Source organism: Erythrolamprus reginae, chromosome Z (genome assembly GCF_031021105.1).
Source record: "Erythrolamprus reginae isolate rEryReg1 chromosome Z, rEryReg1.hap1, whole genome shotgun sequence".
NCBI lineage: Eukaryota > Metazoa > Chordata > Lepidosauria > Squamata > Dipsadidae > Erythrolamprus > Erythrolamprus reginae.
Genome location: NC_091963.1, coordinates 80,788,382 through 80,809,618, shown reverse-complemented (window position 1 = coordinate 80,809,618; position 21,237 = coordinate 80,788,382). Strand labels below are relative to the sequence as shown.

Below are 21,237 nucleotides of genomic sequence, written 5' to 3'. Positions count from 1 at the left end.
CTTCTTTATTTTGTAGTTCAGAAGTGAGCCTGGACATTTCAGTGCAATCCATAAGTTTGTTTATAATCATATTGTCTGTGGGGAGGCTAATCTCGCTGTAGTTATTATATAGATGATCAGGTAGTATTTTGATTTTACGTGTTGCCCTCTAACAAGCCCTAGAAGATAGGTCTCTGGTTTCAATTCTAAATCAAATTGCAGTATATCTTTTATCCATCCTTTGATTTTCAGCCAATAATTACGTGCCTGGGGGCATAGCCACCACAGGTGGTAGTAAGTTCCAAATCTTTTTTACATTTCCAGCATATGGGATCTATATTAGGATAGAACTTAGCCAACCTGGCGGGAGCATAATGCCATTGGTAAAATATCTTATAGAGGTTTTCCTTATGTGGTACCGATAATGTTAATTTCTAGTTTTCTTTCCACAGTTTTGTCCATTCTTCTAAATGAATTGGATACCTAAAATTCTTCATCCATGCCAACATGCTGTCTTTTACTGTTTCTTCTAAGTTATCAAATTTTATTAAATAATTATACATTTTTGTTATAAATTTTGTGGGTGGGCCTAATAAAAGTTTGTCAATTATATTTAATTTAGGGCTTTTCCCATATTCTTCAGAATTAATTTTATGTCTTGTTATCTCTTTTATTGATTGGGCATAATTCTACCCCGTAGAACAGCTTTTGCTATTTCCCAAAAGAGGATGTGATCTTGGGCATGTATATGGTTGTCACTTACATATTCATGCCACCATTTCTTGAGTAACAAGTCAAAACTTTCATCTCTTAGTAGAAAGATGGGAATCTCCAAATATAATTGTTACCTTTTGGGTATATTTCTTGCATATTCAATGAAACGGGAATGATCTGAAATTACTAAATCTTCAATATTTACTGATGAGGTCCTAGATAGGAGGGATGGGCTGAGTAAAATATAGTCAATAGGTGACCATGAGTCATGGGGGTGTGAATAATGGGTATATGCTCTCCCATTCGGATGCGTGAAGCGCCAAATGTCCAGTAGTTGGGTGTTATCTAGGAAGTCTGCAAGGCAAGTCTGGGTTTCCCCCAGTGTATTTACAATGCTCATATTTCATTTCCTATCCTCCAGCACTGAGACAACTTCATTCATATCTCCTTCCAATATCTTATTAGGGAAGGGATCTCCCAATTACCAGGATTAGATCTCTGTATAATAAGTATGCTAGCCTGCATTTGGGGCATACAAATTATATATACTAAGCTCCCCCATTGGACTAGACATTCTGACATTTAAAAGTCTATCTGCATCATCGGTATATATTGAGTAATAATAATAATAATAAAAAAATTTATTTACGGTCAAAGACCATCAATGTAATATTAATAATAATTAAAAGGAAAAAGAACAGGAAACAGAACTTTTGACTGAGCAACCAAGATTTACCCATTGTAACTATTATTATTATTATTATTATTATTATTATTATTATTATTATTATTATTGGATTTGTATGCCGCGCCTCTCCGTAGACTCGGGGCGGCTAGCAACAGTGATAAAAAACAGCATGTAAAAATCCAATATTAAAACAACTAAAAAAAACCTTATAAAACCAAAAATACATACAAACATACCATGCATAAATTGTAAAGGCCTAGGGGGAAAGAGTATCTCAGTTCCCCCATACTTGACGGCAAAGGTGGGTTTTAAGAAGCTTATGAAAGGCGAGGAGGGTGGGGGCAATTCTAATCTCTGAGGGGAGTTGGTTCCAGAGGGCCAGGGCCGCCACAGAGAAGGCTCTTCCCCTGGGCCCCGCCAAATGACATTGTTTAGTTGATGGGACCCGGAGAAGGCGGTCGCTGGGATGCCGCCACAGAGAAGGCTCTTCCCCTGGGTCCCGCCAAATGACATTGTTTAGTTGACGGGACCCGGAGAAGGCCCACTCTGTGGGACCTAACTGGTCGCTGGGATTCGTGCAGCAGAAGGCGGTCCTGGAGATAATCTGGTCCAGTACCATGAAGGGCTTTATAGGTCATAACCAACACTTTGAATTGTGACCAGAAATTGATTGGCAACCAATGCAGACTGCAGAGTGTTGGTGTAACATGGGCATATTTGGGGAAGCCCATGATTGCTCTCGCAGCTGCATTCTGCACAATCTGAAGTTTCCGAACACTTTTCAAAGGTAGCCCCATGTAGAGAGCATTACAGTAGTCGAGCCTCGAGGTGATGAGGGCATGAGAATAACTAATAAATAATAACTATACAGGAGATGTACGTATCTCGCTATGAAGGCACACATTTGTGACGAATCCCCTGTGCTGTTGCGCAGAATCTGGCCACCTGTGCCGTAATCCTGGCCTGCTCATTCCCAAGCAACCACCAGAGATAGGCAACATCCAAGCGGCCAGGATATCCCTCAATAAGTGGTAAAATATGCTTTCTCCTAATGTCAGTGTAAAAGGAGCATCTCAGGAGCATGTGTCCCTCAGTCTCCACCTCTCCTGAGCCACAAAGGCAAAATCTTTCAGTGGCTGGAGTTCCCTTGTACTTGCCATACAAAACGGCGGATGGAAGCGAACGGCACCATACAAGAGCAAATGCCTTTCAATGGCTTGCTGACTCTAGCTGTCCCAGGTATCTTGCAGGAGCCACAACATATCTAGTGGCATCTGGGGCCAGAAACAGCGGAGCTCTACCCAAGTCCTCCTGCCTCTCGATGTCCTCCACCCTTTGTCGCAAGGTCTGTCCTGCTAGATCATAGTTCATCTCAAGTATTAAATCTGGGGAGATTTTGAAGATTTTTATGGATAAGCAACAAAACTCCTGCTTTCCTTTCCTTTGCCAAAGAGCCTAATACAGGGGTCTCAAACTCGCGGCCCGTGGGCCAACTGTGGCCCTTAGTACAATAGTTTGTAGTTTCCACCTCAATATCAAAGTTTAATCTTATTGCGGCCCGAGTTTGATACAAATGGCACTTTGCAGTGTTTTTTGTGGAGCTGAATGAACCTATCAATCATGGTGGGGTATATTGCTCTCAGAGGCGGGACATCAGCCAGGCATATTGCGAACGTGGTCCGTTACCCTGGGCTCAGAAGCGGAGGCAGAAATTGCTACTCAGCAGGACAGAAAAAAAGCAGAAAAGAGGCATTGGCTAAAGTTTAGCCGCTAAACACTGAAACAGTGACACCAAGTGGAGTTATATATTACACAGCCCCAAACATGTCTTTTTCAAAGCCTGCAGTGAAGAGAAAGGTTGGTGATGAGCACAGACAATTTCAGGAAAAGTGGGAAGTGCGATATTTCTTTTTGAGCACAGGAGCATCCTGACATGTCTTATTTGCACAGAGAAAGTTGCGGTGCGCAAAGAATACAATTTGAAACGTCATAACAAAACTAGGCATGCTGAGGAGTATGCAAAATACCAGGAAGATGAGAGAGTAAACCGGGTTACTAATCTTAAAACATATCTACTGAGGCAACAAGATTTCTTTAAGAAAGCAACCAAAGAGAATGATGCAGCAGTCGAAGCTAGCTACGTGGTTAGTGAGATGATTGCTAAAGCAGGAAAGCCATTCAAATAAGGTGAATTTGTTAAAAAATGCATATTACAGGCTGTAAGTATTGTCTGTCCAGAAAAGAAAGGTCAGTTTAGCAACATCAGCCTTTCTGCCAATACAGTACCATGGCAGAGCGCATTTCTGACCTGTCAAGTGACATTTATGATCAACTGTGTGAGAAAGCCAAATGTTTCAGTGTATACTCAGTCGCTCTTGATGAGACCACAGACATCACCGACACTGCCCAGCTCGTAATCTGTGTCCGTTAAATGTTAAAGATACAGACACTATTATTACAGAATCTGAATAATAATAATTACATTTCTCTAGTCAGCAGCTATATATGGTTTCTTCAGTCTTCTATATCTGCTGTATTATTATTATTATTATTATTATTATTATTATTATTATTTCAATACAACACAGCAAACGAGATCACTATGCTGGATTTCATATTTCATCACCAGTCGGGCGCTTCCCAAGCACCTAGGACTGCATGATGTAGCGGCGAATTATGTTTGCCAATCCCAGTAAAGCGGCCTTTTGCAATTGACAGATGGAGATTTTGTCAATTCCGATGGTTTTCAAATGTCCGCTGAGATCCTTTGGTACTGCGCCCAACGTGCCAAGTACCACTGGGACCACTTTCACTGGCTTATGCCAGAGTCATTGCAGCTCGGTTTTTAGATCTTCATATTTCACTAATTTCTCTAGCTGTTTCTCCTCAATTCTGCTGTCTCCTGGGATTGCGATGTCGATGATCCATATTTTCTTTTTCTCCACGATCACAATGTATGGTGTGTTATGCTTCAGAATTCGGTCAGTCTGAAATTGAAAGTTCCACAGTAGTTTTGCTTGCTCATTTTCAACCACTTTTTTGGGCTTATGGTCCCACCAGTTCTTTGCCACTGGTAAATGGTAGTTCCGGCACAAGTTCCAGTGGATCATCTGTCCCACAGCATCATGTCTATGCTTGTAGTCAGTCTGTGCGATCTTTTTGCAGCAGCTGAGTATGTGATCGATTGTTTCATCTGTTTCTTTACAGAGTCTGCACTTTGGATCGTCTGTTGATTTTTCAATTCTGGCTTTGACAGCATTTCTTCTAATGGCCTGTTCTTGTGCCGCCATTATTAGTCCTTCTGTCTCCTTTTTCAGTGTTCCACTTGTAAGCCATTATTATTATTATTATTATTATTATTATTATTATTATTATTATTATTATTATATTTATTATATTTATTATATTTATTATATTTATTATATTTATTATATTTATTATATTTATTATATTTATTACATTGATTTTTTTTTCTTATGAAATTTTTAATGAATTATTTTTTAACACAAAATAAGATGAAAAAATAAAGGCACTTGATAACATTGGAATGTTTTTGTAAGAGCTTTTCTTGTGGAAAACCTGATGCGGCCCAGCCTCACCCAGACTCTACCTCCAGCAGCCCCTGGGTAAACTGAGTTTGAGATCTCTGCTCTAAATGCTATAAAAGCTGATGTAGCACAACAGGGCTTGCCCCTTGAAGAAGCAGACAAATGCTTGACAACAATAGAAACAGAAGTAGAAGAAAACTACAGCATGCTTAAAGATGTGATCCAGGCAACTATCAAATTACATGAATATATTGAGGACTTTAAAAAATCGCTCCAGAAGGAATACCTCTGAATGGTAGGTCTTAAAGAAGATATCCCTGCAAAGGAATTGTGTGCCATTTCTGAAAAGGACTTACCTGCTGCTTTGGGTCTTCCTTGCCCTTTCAAAATAGAAAGAGCCCATAGGATAGGGGTGATGCACCCCAAAATTTGGACAATGCAAAGGAAGGCAGTGTAAGACCTAGACAGGTCATAATGAAATTTCTTGACTATTTGAAGAAAGAAGAATTGCTGAGAACCTATAGAAATCACAGAGACCCAGTTAAAGTGAGAGGCTGCAAAATCCTCCTATTTGCAGATTATTCAGCAGAGGTTACAAGAAAAAGAAAAACATTTAGTGGAATATGCTCTGTGTTAGCAAAACAAAAGGTGCGTTTCCAATTACTTTATCCAGCCGTTTTAAGAATTAGAAATTCTGATGGTTTTTTTATAATTTATAACTTGGCAGAAGAAGCTCAAAGACATCTACTACCATCTATTGATGAAATAGAGTCACACAGCCCAAGATCTCTGCTTGAAGACCAAGATGCACAGCAATCCAGCTCTCCAATTAATTCAGACTAGGATTTACCATCAATTCTAGTATCGAAGAAGCAATGCCGAAAAGAGGGGACTTCATGCAACAAATTTGAAAAAAATCCCAGACTACTCCATTACAAGATGAAGACTGGCCAACTTTGGGACATAAGACAGCTTCAACAGTAAAAGGCAGACCTTCCAAGACAATCTACAGTCCACACTATAGGAACTAAAATACCTCAGATGATCCACTACCTTTCCAATCCTATTCAACAATTTACAACACATTAGACTTGTGTACTTATTCTTAAAGACAAAGCTACTACTTGACTGAAGATGGCACATGGAGAAGGGAGGAGATTATCTTCTTACCAGTTCAAAGTTAATTGGTTACATTTTTTAGAAGTTTAAAAAAGCTGTTACATATAAATACTACAATTATTGGGGAGGAAAGAAGGAGATTGCCAACTGGTAAAAAAAAGAGAAGCCAATTAAATTTTAAAGAAATTATATCAGTTAATTGGGAATTTCTGTGTTTTCTGTGGAGCAGGCTTTCTGAGGGAGGATTGAACGGAGCTCTCAGCTCAAGCTGCCTGCATACCAGCGCTGGAACCGGAAGTCTTGGGGTTTTATTTATTATTGTTGTTCGATTTCTTTTTATTATTGTATTGTTTTTTTAATTGTTGTAAGCCGCCCTGAGTTCTACGGGATTGGGCAGCATAGAAGTTAAATAAATTAAATTACATTAAATATTCCATGAACAATTACTTCACCAGTCCACTAAAATTGAAAAAGGAAGAGATGGGTAAATTAAAAAAAAACATTTTAAATCATCTAGATTGATATAATTCAATGTCAAAACTAAGTTCAGTGGAAAAAAATAAAAAATGGTCTCCAACAAAGCCTTAGTTATTGATTAAATCCAAATTCACTGTGAAAATAACACAACACCTAGAACACTCACAATTACCTATTAAGAGGCTGTATGTTAAGATAGTCGACAGAAAGGTTGACGTTTTTGTAAATTACATTAATATAGCAGTGTATATACAGTATATGTATACTTTTGTTTCCTTTCTTCTTCTTTATATTTATTTAGAGTTTAGTAAATATTTAATATGTACTATGCAAATGTTCTATATATTTGCAATTTTTCTTGTTTTTTTTACCCCTCTTTTTCTTTTTGTACCCCTTCCCTATTTACTCTCAATAAAGATTCTATTTTTCAAATAAAAATAAATACTGTAGTTTACATTGTCTTTTCTTCTAAAGAATAATAGAAATCCTATATATATATATTCTATATATAGAGAGAAAGATAATATTTAATAATGCTCATGTTTAATAATTTAGTTGTAGAAGATCCCAGTGTAAGATTTGAGATAATTATGATAAGGAAACCATACATTCATTGAACTTTAAGCTTAGATTTAGAATTTTGGGAATACAGTGATACCTCATCTTACGAACGCCTCTTCATATGAACTTTTCGTGATACGAACCCGGTGTTTAAGATTTGTTTGCCTCGTCTTAAGAACCATTTTTGTCTTATGAACCCATGCCTGGGTGTGTGGAGTCTCTTACTGTGCGTGCGCTCTCTTGCTGCCGCAGGGATTCACCTGCCTTGTGATTGCCACTTCCAGGATTTCCCATTTGCTTGCCGCCCCCGCCGGGATTCCCTGCCTTTGGACCGCCAATATTGACTGTTGCCGGCCGAAGCGCCTTGGATTTTCCTTTTGCTTCCCAGCGGCTGGGCAAGATGCCCCCTTTCCTCCTCCTTTGGAGCCCGTGGAGTCCGCCACGCGCTACCCAGTTGAAGTTAAAGTATCTCTAGTGAAAGTGGCATTTTCATACCATATAGCATTGACCCAATGGCAGAGAACCAGAGGAAAATCATGGCTATGTTCCAAGCACCCATTTTCCCCCAAGTCAACTGCTGTGAAATATAGGAAGCTTTTTTTAATGGAAGAAGCAGCGCATCTTGTTTGTGCAATCAAACTCAAGAATGAAAGGCGGTGCTGAGGCTGAGCAGCTTTTGCAGCCGAGCGGTCCAATGTTCACGATTGCAAGGGAAAGCATTTTAAAAAATGGAGTAATGGAAATCAGGGGTCCCTCTCCGGCTAGCCAAAAGCTAAGAAACCGCTTTGGGAGGGATGGAAAGGTGACAGCGAGGGTGGCCAGGACTCTCAGCCCAATTGGGTTTCTCGTCAAGGACCGAGTCCTGTTTTCCCCCAAGGACACCTTTCATTAGCATGGAGGCGGGTGGAGAGGGCCAAAACTGCTGGAGTGGAGGGGAGAGGGAGGGGAAGAAAAGGAAAGAGAGAGGGAGGGAGGGCGGGATGGGGAGAGGAGGGAGGAGAGTCATACACACACAGAAGGAGGGCAAGAAAGAGATGGAGAGGGAGGAAAAAGAAATGGAGAAAGAGATGGAAAAAGAGAGGAAGGGAAAGAGGTAAGGGTGTGTATGTGAAAGAGAGAGAGAGAGAGAGGCTGACTGCCTCTCCTTTGCAATGACACCCAAAGCTGCCTGGCGCCTGTGTTTCGCCTTGGCCGCCTCCTCCTCCTCCCCCTCCTCTTCCTCCGGGGTAGCAGGTAAGTCTGCCCCAGGCTCAGGTGGGACAGGGGAGGAGGTCGAGATCTGAGCCAGCCCTTCCCCTCTCGTCCCACTCCACCACCAAATTTGTCCTCATAGGTGCCACCACCGCCTTTTTCTACGCACTGGGACAGCGCCTTTCCTCAAGAGCCCCAAGATAGGGCTGGGGGGAGGCCCATCCCCATCTTTTCCGGAGTTGTTGACCCCCCCGACCGAGCATGTTTTCGGGGTGCACTGGGCTGGCTTTGCCCGAGGACGAGAGAGCGGGTTTCTTTCTTTTTCCCCCCTCATTTTTTCAACCTTCTCATCAGAAGCTGCCTCCCATCCCTGCCTCACACAGATATGCATGCTCGTGTTTCCCTCGAGGGGTGTGTGTGTGGATGGGGGGGGGCTCTCCGTCTTTCCCAAAGCTGTTGCCCCCCCCCCCCGACCAAGCTGTGTTTTCAGGGTGCCCTGGGCTGTCAATGGGCTGGCCGTAAGGAAACCAGGGTGGGGGCTATTCATCCATCCATCCATCTAGATGCTTGCCTGAGAACGGAACAGAAATAGTTTTAAGAAGTGCTAGTTGGCTCTCCTGGAAAGTAATGAAAGGTTGTGGAGGGAACTTTCACCTGGGATGGGGACGATTCTTTCCGTTCTCAGGCAAGCCTCTAGATACATAGATGGATGGATGGATGGATGGATGGATAGATGATGGATAGATAGGTAATGGATAAATGGATAGATAGATAGGTAATGGATAAATGGATAGATAGATAGATGATGGATGGGTGGGTGGATGGATAGATAGATAGATGGATGGATGGATGGATGGATGGATGGATGGATGGATGGATGGATAGGGTTTCCTGAGGGTCAGCCCATTGCCAGCTAAGTGCACACACTCGGTCAGGGGGGCAACAACTCTGGGAAAGACGGGGAGGCCCCCCCATCCACACATACACCCCTCGAGGGAAACACGAGGCTGTGAAGCTGCGGGAGGCAGGGACAGGAGGCAGCTTCTGAGGAGAAGGTAGAAACAATAAGGGGAAAGAAAGAAAGAAACCCGTGTTCGCCCATCCCTCAGCTGCTCTCTTGTCCCTGGGCACCCAAGCGCACCCTGAAAACATGCTCGGTTCGGGGTGGAAACAGCTGCGGGAAAGACAGGGATGCCCACCCTAGCCCTATCTCAGGGCTCTTGAAGAGAGGCGTTGCCCCAGCCTGGAGAAAAAGGTGGCGGCGGCACCTCTGGGGACAAATTTGGTGGCAGGGCGGGAGGAGAGGGGAGGGGCTGGCTCAGCTCTTGACCTCTTCCCCCATCCCACCTGAGCCTGGGGCAGACTTACCTGCTACCCTGGAGGAAGAGGAGGAGGAGGCGGCCAAGGCAAAGCACAGGAGCCAGGATGCTTCGGGTGTCATTGCAAAGGAGGGACATTCAGCCTCTCTCTCTCTCTCTCTCACACACACACACACACACACAGTCCCCCTTTTCTCTTTCCCTTCCTCTCTTTCTCCTTCTCTTTTTGCCCGTTTCTTTTCCCCCCCTCTCCACCTCTCTCTTGCCCTCCTGTGTGTGTATGACTCTCTCCCTCCCTCTTCTCCCCGTCCTGACCTCTCTATCTCCCTCTCTCTTTCCCTTTCTCCCATTCCCTCTCTCCTCTTTCCCTCTTTCCCCCTTTCTCTTTTTTCCCAGTCCCTCAGTTTTGGCCCTCTCCGCCCACCCCCATGCTAACGAGCGGCGTCCTTGGGGGAAAACGGGATTCGGTCCCTGATGAGAGACCCAATTGGGCTGAGAGTCCCAGCCGCCCTCGCTGTCACATTTCCACCCCTCCCCAAGCGGTTTCTTAGCTTTTGGCTAGCCGGAGAGGGACCCCCCGATTTCGGTGACTCCGGTTTTTTAAATGCCTTCCCTCACAATAGTAAACATCAGACTGCTTGGCTATGAAAGCCGCTCAGCCTCAGCACCGCCTTTCATTCTTAAGTTTGATTGCACAAACGAGATGCACTGCTTCTTCCATTAAAAAAGGCTTCCTATATTCCGTGGCAGTTGACCTTGGGAAAAATGGGTGCTTGGAACATAGCCATGATTTTCCTCTGGTTCTCTGCCACTCCACCCCCACCTTCACCGACCCCCTCCACCCACCCCTGAACAAGGATCCGAATGCCAGCGGTAATAAGGCAAAATGGGGGAGTTTGGGGATTGCACCGCATTATTCACTTTTACATTGATTCCTATGGGAAACATTGTTTCTTCTTACGAACTTTTCTACTTACGAACCTGGTCACAGAATGAATTAAGTTTGTAAGACAAGGTACCACTGTACATAAAATGAATAAGCATATTAATTCATTTCGGATGCCTCAAAATTCTAAATAATAATTGCTTGTTAAATTCCTATCTCTTTTCTATATAATTAATATAAGATTATGTACTTAACAAGATTTCTGTTTTAGAAAGAATGATGGCAAACAGTATGGAAAGAGATCAATGATTTATATTACTGAAAATGGCTGTGGCTTGCTGCAAACATTTCTATGCTGTCATAGAGGTCAGGTATTTGGAGTGTGGATTATTGGTTTGCAAAATAAGCACATAAGAATGAGTTATTATTTTTTCTTTATCAAGAATGTAGACATTTAGATGTTATCATAAGGCAATTGCAGAGGAACTTGTCAAGTTCCCTTCATCTAATTGGGCTGTGGGGGTTATATTAGGACTGCATTTTAACCATATCTTTAATGAATTAACCACATTTATGCTGCTGTTTAATGTAAGAATATTACTCTTTTGGAAATGAAACAGCAGTGTATAGCTCTACCCTCCATTTTTGCATTTCATTCAGAACCAGCCAGTCTCCATGGCAACCTATTAGACTGAAAGAGATGTGAGGAGCAGAATGGAAAAGAAATGAGTTAGAAACCCCAAATGGTGATATGTGCCTCCAACGTCAGCTTCTAAACCTTCTGATTGGGTGGGTTTGTTAATTCCCACCCCCACAGCCTCTCTATAAAGCTTATGTATTAGAATAACCTGGTGCAGCAGTTTCAACAGCCTCTCCCTTCTGAAGTTACATTTTCTTTTAATTTTTAATTTCTCCATTGACAGAGGATGTTTATTATGTTAATAATCCCAGAGTTCCATTCCAACTTGGTGATCAGTAAATGCAGGCATCCATGGCTGTATTTCACTTGACCTCTGTTAATATTCTTGTAAAATCTCGTTCGATGGTGTCTAAGGAGAATGGAATATGCAGAAATTTATTGAAGCAGATTACTACGAGCTGGACTGGTTTTACGAAGAATGTACAGATGGTAATTACATGATTTTGTAATAATTCTGTATTATACTGATCTAAGCTCATCTATCAGTGTAGCAAGAGAACAGGAAGAAATAGTGAAGTGATATTGTAGTTAAGTACAGAGATTTTAGCATTTCTTGGTGTAAATTCAAAAGATGTTATAATGAATTATAATTAGAGCCTTTGGCCAGTGGGACTGGCAGTAGAACATACGTATTAGACAATTTTGGGGGAGAAGGAAATTGCTTCTTTAATACTTATTGTGTATAGCTGCTGGTAGAGCTTATACTTAAATCCATATCTTTTGTTGAGAAGGGTATATATTTAGAAAATTGATTAATCTTCACATATTACAGTAAAATGGAAATACTTGCATCTCTGCCTGTGTCTGTCTGTCTGTGAATATATAGACAAGGGAGTTAACGTCTCAGTTTGGGATTTAAAACTTTATTGAAGGAAATAACATTTTAGCTTACATCATAAGCATCTCTCTAACTTTCTGTTTTCTGCCACATTGGTAATTCTGTTTTCTTGTAAAGCAGGATGTGATCACCAGTCTCATGATAAAGTAGACTGCAAGGAGTAACTAAAACTGTACCATGTGTCTTGCGGGAAATTCAAATCTTCCAATTTCACCTCAAAACAGAAACACAAAATGAAAATGTAAAACTCAGAATATTTCCTGACATAGTTGTATTCAATTTAAGTATTCCTGTTTATAAATAGAGAGATGCATTTATAGGGGAACAAAAGAGATGTAGCCATTGTTAGGAATTTAGCATAAAATATAAAATTTAATGTCAGGATTTAGAAGGATTAGGATAAAATTGAAAATAAATATAGAAATGATGAACTGTTTGAATACTCTTCCAAATTTAACATGATCCTTATTACATGCAAGGGTAACAATGGTGACTGACTGTAATTTGAGAAATACTTAAGATAACATTTGTTCATTATACGATTTTCTGGTTTATCAGAATTATCTATTTCTGGTTTAATTAATGAAATAGCACTTTAGGTAAGATGATCCAATACAGAATATCAAGAAAAAGGCATGTTTCTATTTCCTTATTTGGCTTCCAACATCCTAGGTTAACCTTTAAGATGTTTCTAAAATAGTTAATTCTAAGGTACAGATAGAAAAATAATATTAATATTAATATTAATAGGATCGCCATATTTCTAGTGTTAATCTGATAAATGGAACAAATGTTTATTTCTTGACTAGATTTTTTTTAACAACATTCATCAGTTTAAATTTTTGAATTGTAATTTGGCAAAGATTTTTTTAAAAAACTGGAAAAACATGTTCCACCAAATGCAAATTTTTGGTCAGCATAGTCTTTGTATGTGAATACATTCTAAAGGGTCTAAGACATTTTGCCTCCACCAGTTGGGTGAAGCTCTTTCTTCCGCAGCCTTTGATCTCTGATGAATGGCCGCTGCCTTTTCTCCCTTGCCAAAAGACCCCTCGCTGTTCAGCTCAGCCCTTCCATCACAAAAAAACACATTCATCATCAGCTTTTTGGCTGCATGGAACACGTTGTTGCCAGCCAACCAGAACGATTCTAACAAAATTAGAGAGAGGTCAGGACACGCTCTGGGCATCTAGATGATCCCATGCCTCTTTTCACTCCCTCCTCCATTCATGCCCTGATCTCTCTGCAAACAGGGAGGGATTATTAGACCTTTTCCTCTTTTCCCCCCAAAGCCTCCTTCCCCCCCACACTTTGAGGACCGTCAATATGAATGGAGAAAGGGGTGAAAAGAGGCATGGGATCGTCTAGATGCCCAGAGCGCGTCCCAACATCTTTCTCTGAAAACAGGGAGGGATCATTAGACTCCTCCACTTTTTCCCCAAAGCCTCCTCCCCCACCATTTTGGGGACCCTTAATATGAATGGAGAGAGGGTGAAAAGAGGCATGGGATCGTCTAGATGCCCAGAGCGTGAACGGACCTCTCTCTCTGCAAACAGGGAAGGATCACTCAAGAGGAGGCAAACTGTCCCATTCTTTCCTTCCCAAAGTAGCATTGTGTTGGGACCGTTCTGATTGGCTGGTGGCAAAGTGTCCAAGGCGGCCAAAAGGCTGAGGCTGAATGTGGTTTTTTGTCACAGAAGGGCTGGGCCGAACAGCTAGTGGTCTTTTGGTGAGGGAGAAAAGGCAGCGGCCAATTGTCAGAGATCAAAGGCTGCAGAAGAAGGTAGCAGACCTGGAGAAGCAGAGAGAGATAGTGAGGCAGGAGAATATCTTCAGGGATGTAGTAGGAGCATCCCACTCCATGCTGAGCAGCTCTCCAGCTGCTTTGGAGAATGGGGATCTTGGGCAGGGAGGACATAAATCTGTGGAAGAGGAACAGGCTCCCTTAGTTGGGACCCCTTGCACCGAGGATACTTCTCCACAGGTAGTGGGAGGGGGGCTTCTTGTAGTGGGCGATTCGATTATTAGAAATATAGAGAGACGGGTTTGCAATGGAAGTGTTGACTGCATGGTAAACTGCCTGCCAGGTGCAAAGATTGTGGACATCACAAGGCATCTAGACAGGCTGATAGATAGTGCTGGGGTGGAGCCAACAGTTGTGGTACATGTCGGTACCAATGACATTGGGAAAGCTAAGCGGAAGTTTCTGGAAGCCAAATTTAGGTTGCTAGGTAGAAGGTTAAAGTCCAGGACCCCAAGGTTGCATTCTCAGAAATGCTACCTGTTCCGTGCACAGGGCCAGGTAAACAGGCAGAGCTCAGAAGCTTCAATGCATGGATGAGGCAGTGGTGTCAAGAAGAAGCTTTTAGATTCGTTAGGAACTGGGAAACATTTTTGGACAAGCCACACCTGTACAAAAGAGACGGGTTATACTTGAACCATAATGGAACCAGACTGCTGACGATTAATATTAAAAAGGTTTCAGAGCAGCTTTTAAACTGATCCATAGGGGCAAGTCGACAGGAGCTGGGCAGCTTCCGGTTCGAGAAGGCGCACTGCCAAATATGGAGGGTGGAAGTTATGCACACATCGATGAATCAACAGGAAAAATTTTAATAGTCAAACAGAAGGATATAGTAGACCATCTATAAATTCTACAGTCAAATTCTACAGTCAAAATCTACAGTCAAAGTTGAAAGTGCACCAGAAAATTATATAGAAATGTTTGTAAACGAATGCTAGAAGCTTTCAAGCAAAAATAGGGGAATTGGAATGCTTGGTGAAAGAAAATAATATTGATATTATTGGCATAACAGAAACCTGGTGGACAGATGAAAAGCAATGGGACACAAGGATTCCAGGTTACAAACTGTATAGAATGGACTGGAGAGGGAGAAATGGTGGTGGTGTGGCCTTGTACATAAATGAGGAGTTAGAATCTCATGAACTTGAAATTCAATAAAATTCAAACTCACCCACAGAAACATTGTGGATAAAAATTCCAGGACAGGAAACTAATCTGACGTTAGGGATCTGCTATCGCCCTCCCAACCAAACTCCAGAGGCAGATTGCTATTTGGAAAATGAATTTAAGGTGGCCTCAAAAAGAAATAGGGTAGTCATAATGGGGGACTTTAACTATCCCCGAATAGATTGGGTAAATTCTTGTTCTACACATGAAAGAGAGACAAGGTTCCTCGACATATTAGCTTATTCCCTTGAGCAGATGGGTCAGGGAACCAACCAGGGGAAAGGGGATACTGGACCTGGTTCTAACTAACGCACAGGATTTGATCCATGATGTCTTTGTAACCGAGCCCATAGGAACCAGCGATCACAACACAATAACCTTCAACTTAACCATGGATAGCAAATTGTCAGTGAAAACTAACACATAGATCTTAAACTTTCACAGAGGGAATTTTGCCAAAATGAGGAAAATAGTAAAGAAGAAACTAAAAGGGACAGTAAAAAAAGTCAAAGCCCCGGAAAATGCTTGGAAACTGTTTAAAATACGTTACAACAGGCTCAACTCAAATGCATTCCTAAAAGAAGAAAGAGGACTGGAAAGTCCAAGAGGATACCAATATGGCTTATGAATGAGATAAAGGAGGTTATTGGAAAGAAGAAAAAACTCATTTAAGAAATGGAAGACGCTTCCTACCGAGGAGAACAGGAAGGATCACAAACTCTGGCAGACCAAATGCAAGGCGATAATCAGGAAAGCCAAGAGAGATTTTGAGGAGCGTATAGCAAAGAATATTAAAAATAATAACAAAACATTTTTTTAATTACATCAGAAGCAGGAACCCAACCAGAAAAACAGTTGGGCCACTCGATGACAATGAAGGGGATAATCAGAGAAGACAAGATTGCTGAGAAACTAAATGACTTCTTTGCCTCTGTTTTCATAGAGGAGGATAGAGAGCATTTGCCTGCCACTGAATTAGTTTTCTCAGGGAGGGAATTAGAAGAATTAAACCAGATAGAGATAAACAAGGAAGATGTTCTTGCATGCCTCTCTAAACCAAATGTCAACAAATTGCCGGGTCCAGATGGCATCCACCCTAGAGTTCTCAAGGAACTCAAGTGTGAAATTGCTGAACTTCTAGCTAAAATATATAATCTTTCTCTAAGATTGGGCACTGTACCTGAGGATTGGAGGGAGGCAAATGTAACCCCGATCAGTTTAACCTCAGTTCCAGGTAAAGTGATGGAAACCATTCTTAAAGATAAAATTACTGGGTACATAGAAAAACAGGCATTGCTGAAACATGGTTTCTGCAAAGGCAAATCGTGTCTTACTAACCTTAGATAATAATAATAATAATAATAATAATAATAATAATAATAATAATAATAACTCTTCAGCCATGGAATTAGAGGACAGGTCTTGTCCTGGATTGGTAATTGGCTAAATTGTAGGAAGCAAAGGGTGGCAATAAATGGACAATTCTCTGGATGTAAAGAAGTGAGAAGTGGTGTACTCCAAGGTTAAGTTTTGGGACCTTTACTTTTTTAAAAAAATACTAATGATCTGGATGTAGAAGTAAATAGTGAGGTAGCAAAGTTTGATGACGACACTAAATTGTTCCGGGTAGTGAAAAGTGAAACTGATTGTTGGGAGTTCCAGAAGGATCTCTCGAAATGGAATGCATTTTAACCTAAACAGCAAATGCATTTTAACCTAAACAAGTGCAAAGTTGTGCACATTGGGGCAAAGAACCCCAATTATACCTACCAACTGATGGGGACCAAACTTTCTGAGACAACCCAAGAAAGGGATCTTGGGGTTTTGATGGACAGCTCAATGAAGATGTCAACCCAGTGCACAGCAGCAGTAAAAAAAGCAAATTCCATGCTTGGCATGATTAGGAAGGGAATCGAAAATAAGTCGGTAAGTGTTGTATTGCCTCTACAAATAGATGATGAGACCACACTTGAAGTACTGTGTGCAGTTCTGGTCACCGCACCTCAAGAAGGATATAATGGAACTGGAAAAGGTGCAAAAAAGGGCAACAAGAATGATAAAGTAAATGGAGCACCTCCCTTATGGTATCAGGTTGCAACGCCTTGGTCTCTTCAGCCTTGAAAGTCGGAGTTTAAGGGGTGACTTGATTGAAATGTGTAAAATCATGCCTGGGATAGAAAAGGTGGATAGAGAAAATTCTTTTCTCTATCACACAATACTAGGACAAGGGGGCACTCCCTAAAGCTCATAGATAAGAAAGTGAGGACAAATCAAAGGAAATATTTCTTCACCCAGAAGGTCGTTGGTTTATGGAATTCACTTCCAGAAGAGGTCATGACTGCTGTCAGCCTTGATAGCTTTAAGGCAGGATTAGACAGATTAATGGATGCCAAGTGTATCGGTGGTTATTGAAATGGATGTCCATGTGCTGCCTCTATGTTGGTTAAGGCAGGCAGGATTCTCTTGAGTACCATTTGTTGGGGGTCAGGAGAAAGGGAGAGTCTTGCCTTCTCTTTCTGCTCAAGATCCCCAAGGACAATTGGTGGGCCACTGCGTGACACAGAATGCTGGACTCGATGGGCTTTGACCTGATTCAGCATGGCTCTTCTTATGTTCTTATGTTCTAAGAAAGAGCTTCCCCCAACTGGCAGAGGCAAAATGTCGTATCCCCATTCTAAAGCATGGTCAATAAAAAAACAGGGGAAATGTGCAAATAATATAAATCTAACAGAGAAGTCCATATTATTATTTTCATGATAATGCAATTTAGATCTAGTGTTGTATATATGAATTCATCCATGTGTAGAGACTTCCGGTTTGACGTCACGTTGCAGCAGAGCAGCCTCCGAGGAGCTCTCGGGGTTGTTCTCCGTTTTTGGGCTTTTTTGGTCGCCGTAGAGGTAGTTGCAATCTGGAGGGATTTGTAGCTTGAAGAGGAAATTCTTGTGTATCCGTGATGGTAAGGCACCCCCCCCCCGGGGAGCGGGAATACCCTCAGGGCCGGAGCCGAAGAGATTGGCCTGTGTCGATCCAGAGACGTGACTGCCCAACATTTAAAGGGGAAGCGAGAAGAGCAGCTAAAAACAAGTTTGATATGAGGCAGTAACTGTTAAGATCGTGGTTTAGTGGAAGACATGGACTGTGTTTTGACAACAGTAGAGGGAATTGGAAGAAGAGCCCTTGTTGCTACAAGATAGGGATGATCTGGGACAATCTATTTGAAAATTTTTGAAGGTTTTTCACAGCAGCCATTGCCTCATTGCTAAAAGTGGCGGAAGGGTTGTATTGGTGGTACTGGAGCTTGGGATCGGAGCTCAGTGATAGGAAAGAGACCATAGACCCCTCCCTCTTATCGGATTGGATTTGGATTAATAACATCGAAAATAGATTGTGCAGCAAAGGGCAAGGTGGATTTCTGAATGTGTATGGTGGTTTGTGGAAGTGGCATTAAAAAAAAAAAAGAACGGAGCGGCCTAGAGGTGACTTTGCAAATCAGAAGCCTGTGCTTGCATACTGCTAAACCAGCACACCTAACAACTAGAATTTACTTGGTTCAGAATTTGGAAGTTTTACATGATCATCCAAAACACTGTGAGAACTTTTAGATAGGATCTGGGATTCTTGATTTTACAATTAATTTACTTCCTAAATACCGTCAATTTAGACACTGAACTCTGGTGACAGAACATTTGGACATTTGGATACCTTGAATATTTGGACATTTAACATCTGATTTATATAGAAGACAGAAGATCGTAGAAAACCTTCGGAGATATAAAAGTCATACACTGATATCTGATACCTGATCACCTGAAATATTTATATATCTATCCTATTTATTTAAAATATCTGTAAACTTTCTTTATTTTCTCTTCTCTTCCTTATTTTGAAATAGCACCCACATATTTTTTTTGTCTATTTAGCAACACTATAGTTCCATACTACAATATATTATAACTCTATATTTTATACTTAATACACAATATATATGATACTTATTGTTTATTGTTTATTACTGTTTATTATTTAGAATTTAAGACAGACTTAATTGAGATATATAATATTTAGGTATTTAGATATTTAAGTGATTTAAAACATTAGGTAAACTTATATTGCTAGCTAGACTATTTAACAATCAATTTAATTATTTAACTATCAATTGTTCAATTAATTAACACCCTTTATATTAAGTGATGAATTATAAATGAATATATACTGTTATTGACTTAATTTGATTTCTATTGTTATCCTCTCCTCTTAATCATGTATTGAATTGTTAGTATTATAGTATTATTGATGAATTGCATTGATTGACTAATATTATTATTGACTATTACTAGTGTGCAATTGTTAGACTGACAATAGTATATACCATTTTGATCAGGTTCCCAACCAGTCCCAATTAATTAATTAATTAACTTACATCAATCTATCAATCAAACCTAATGATTATTCTATTAACTTGTTAAACAACCAACTTGTGAGCTATAGTATATTAAATTGTATATTTGGTGACTTTGGGACTAATCAAGATGTCGAGACCTTTAGCGATTACATCTCAATCTAAAAGCAGTAATAAGCCAACAACAATGCCCCAACCATCGACTCCACAAAATATTAGAAGAACAGAAAGTGTAACAACAATGGCCCCCCAAGCATCTAATATAACCTTGGCGTTGTTACAAGAGTTGATGTTAAAGATGCAAGAATCAATTGATCGGAACTATGAAAAGTTGACAGGAAATATGGAAAATGTGAGGGGTGATATTCAAAGAGATATTCAAAGAGTAGAGGATAGAGTAGGTAGAATGGACAAAAAAATTGAGTCCATCCAAGATACACTTTATAAAAATGAACAAAAAATACAGGAGATAGAACAGAAGAGTGAAAAACTGGAAATAAAAATACACAAAATGGAAACCAACACAATGTCAGCCATGAAAAATATGGAAGAAGCCCAACTCAATGTGGAACTTGAGAAATCTTCTTTTTTCCTGAGGTTCCAAAATATACAGGATAACAAAGAAGAAAATATTGCAGAAACAATGGCAGAGATAATAGCGGGCATCACAGTGTCAACACCAAATAGAGCACTGAAAGAAATTGATGAAATATACCGTGTTTACACTAGCTATGCCCGCAGAAACAAATTACCACGGGAGGTGCATGTTAGGTTTCTGAAAAAAACAGCAAGGGATGAGGTATACCATCTAGTAAGGGAAAATACAATAACATACAAGGAAAAGGAGGTCATTGTTTTAAAACAAGTCCCTAGAGGGGTCAGGGAGAAAAGAAGACTTTATCAATTTATTACTTCAAAGCTACATCGGCATAGAGTTCCATTCAGATGGTTGGTTCCAGAAGGCCTCCTAGTTACCCTCTTGGGGAAAAAACAGAATAAACTCAGTAGAGGAGGCCCAAAACCTTTATGACCAGCACATTAAATTGATAGAGACACAGGAGATAAAAGAGACAATGTAAAAAGAAGGGGAGAGCAGGGAAGAATTGACCTCAGAAGAGAACCTGCAAGAGCCAGAGATTAGATACAAACGGAATGACAATGACAGAGGAGGAGCAATTACAAGATCCCAGACAGGAGCTAGGGAACGGAGTTAAAAATACAACCTTGCATGATGAAATATGATTACTCTCTATAAATATCAATGGTATAAATGCACCAAAAAAAGAGAAATAAAATATGTTACAAATTAGTGAAATATAATCCAGACATCACCTGTCTCCAAGAGGTACATATTAAAAACGATCAATACCAAATTTTAGAATGTCCAAAGTTAGGGAAGCTTTTTGTAGCCTTGGCCCCAGTTAAAAAACGTGGGATTGCAATTTACGTCAAAACATGGCTAAAACCCAAACTACTATATTCAGATGAGGAAGGAAGGATTTTGATTGTGCAAATAAATAAAGGGATTACCCCTACAGTAATAATTTAAATATATGCCCCCAATACAAACCAAAGCAAATTTTATGCAAAGATACACCAAATATTATTAGAGATGGAGCCAGCAAAAGTAGTGTTTGTTGGAGATTATAACTCAATAGTAGATAGGAAAAAAGAGTATAAAAGCAATAATAAGAAAAAAACTAGGGAAACATTGCCCCCTACCTTTACTCAAATGGCAGAAGAACTTTACCTGAAAGATACTTGGAGATATCTCCACCCAGATAATAGATATTATACTTTTTTCTCATACCCGCATAAGTCATGGTCCAGGATAGATATGGCCT

The 21,237-nt window shown here is 40.6% G+C and overlaps 1 protein-coding gene across 9 annotated transcripts in view; it reads left to right on the top strand.

Annotated features, from left to right (window-relative positions):
- The window catches only part of TRAK1 (trafficking kinesin protein 1), a 709,911-nt gene that overhangs the window by 361,164 nt on the left and 327,510 nt on the right, over positions 1 to 21,237 (top strand). Inside the window, exon 1 of one of the 9 annotated variants that reach the window (XM_070727397.1) lies at positions 11,533 to 11,611. The exons of 7 other annotated variants lie outside the window; for them this stretch is intronic. In XM_070727397.1, the coding sequence (XP_070583498.1) occupies positions 11,548 to 11,611 (64 nt within the window). In that variant the 5' untranslated portion in view covers positions 11,533 to 11,547. Of the gene's footprint in view, positions 1 to 11,532; positions 11,612 to 21,237 lie in introns of those variants that run through there. One more of the 9 variants, XM_070727393.1, reaches the window with a different exon arrangement.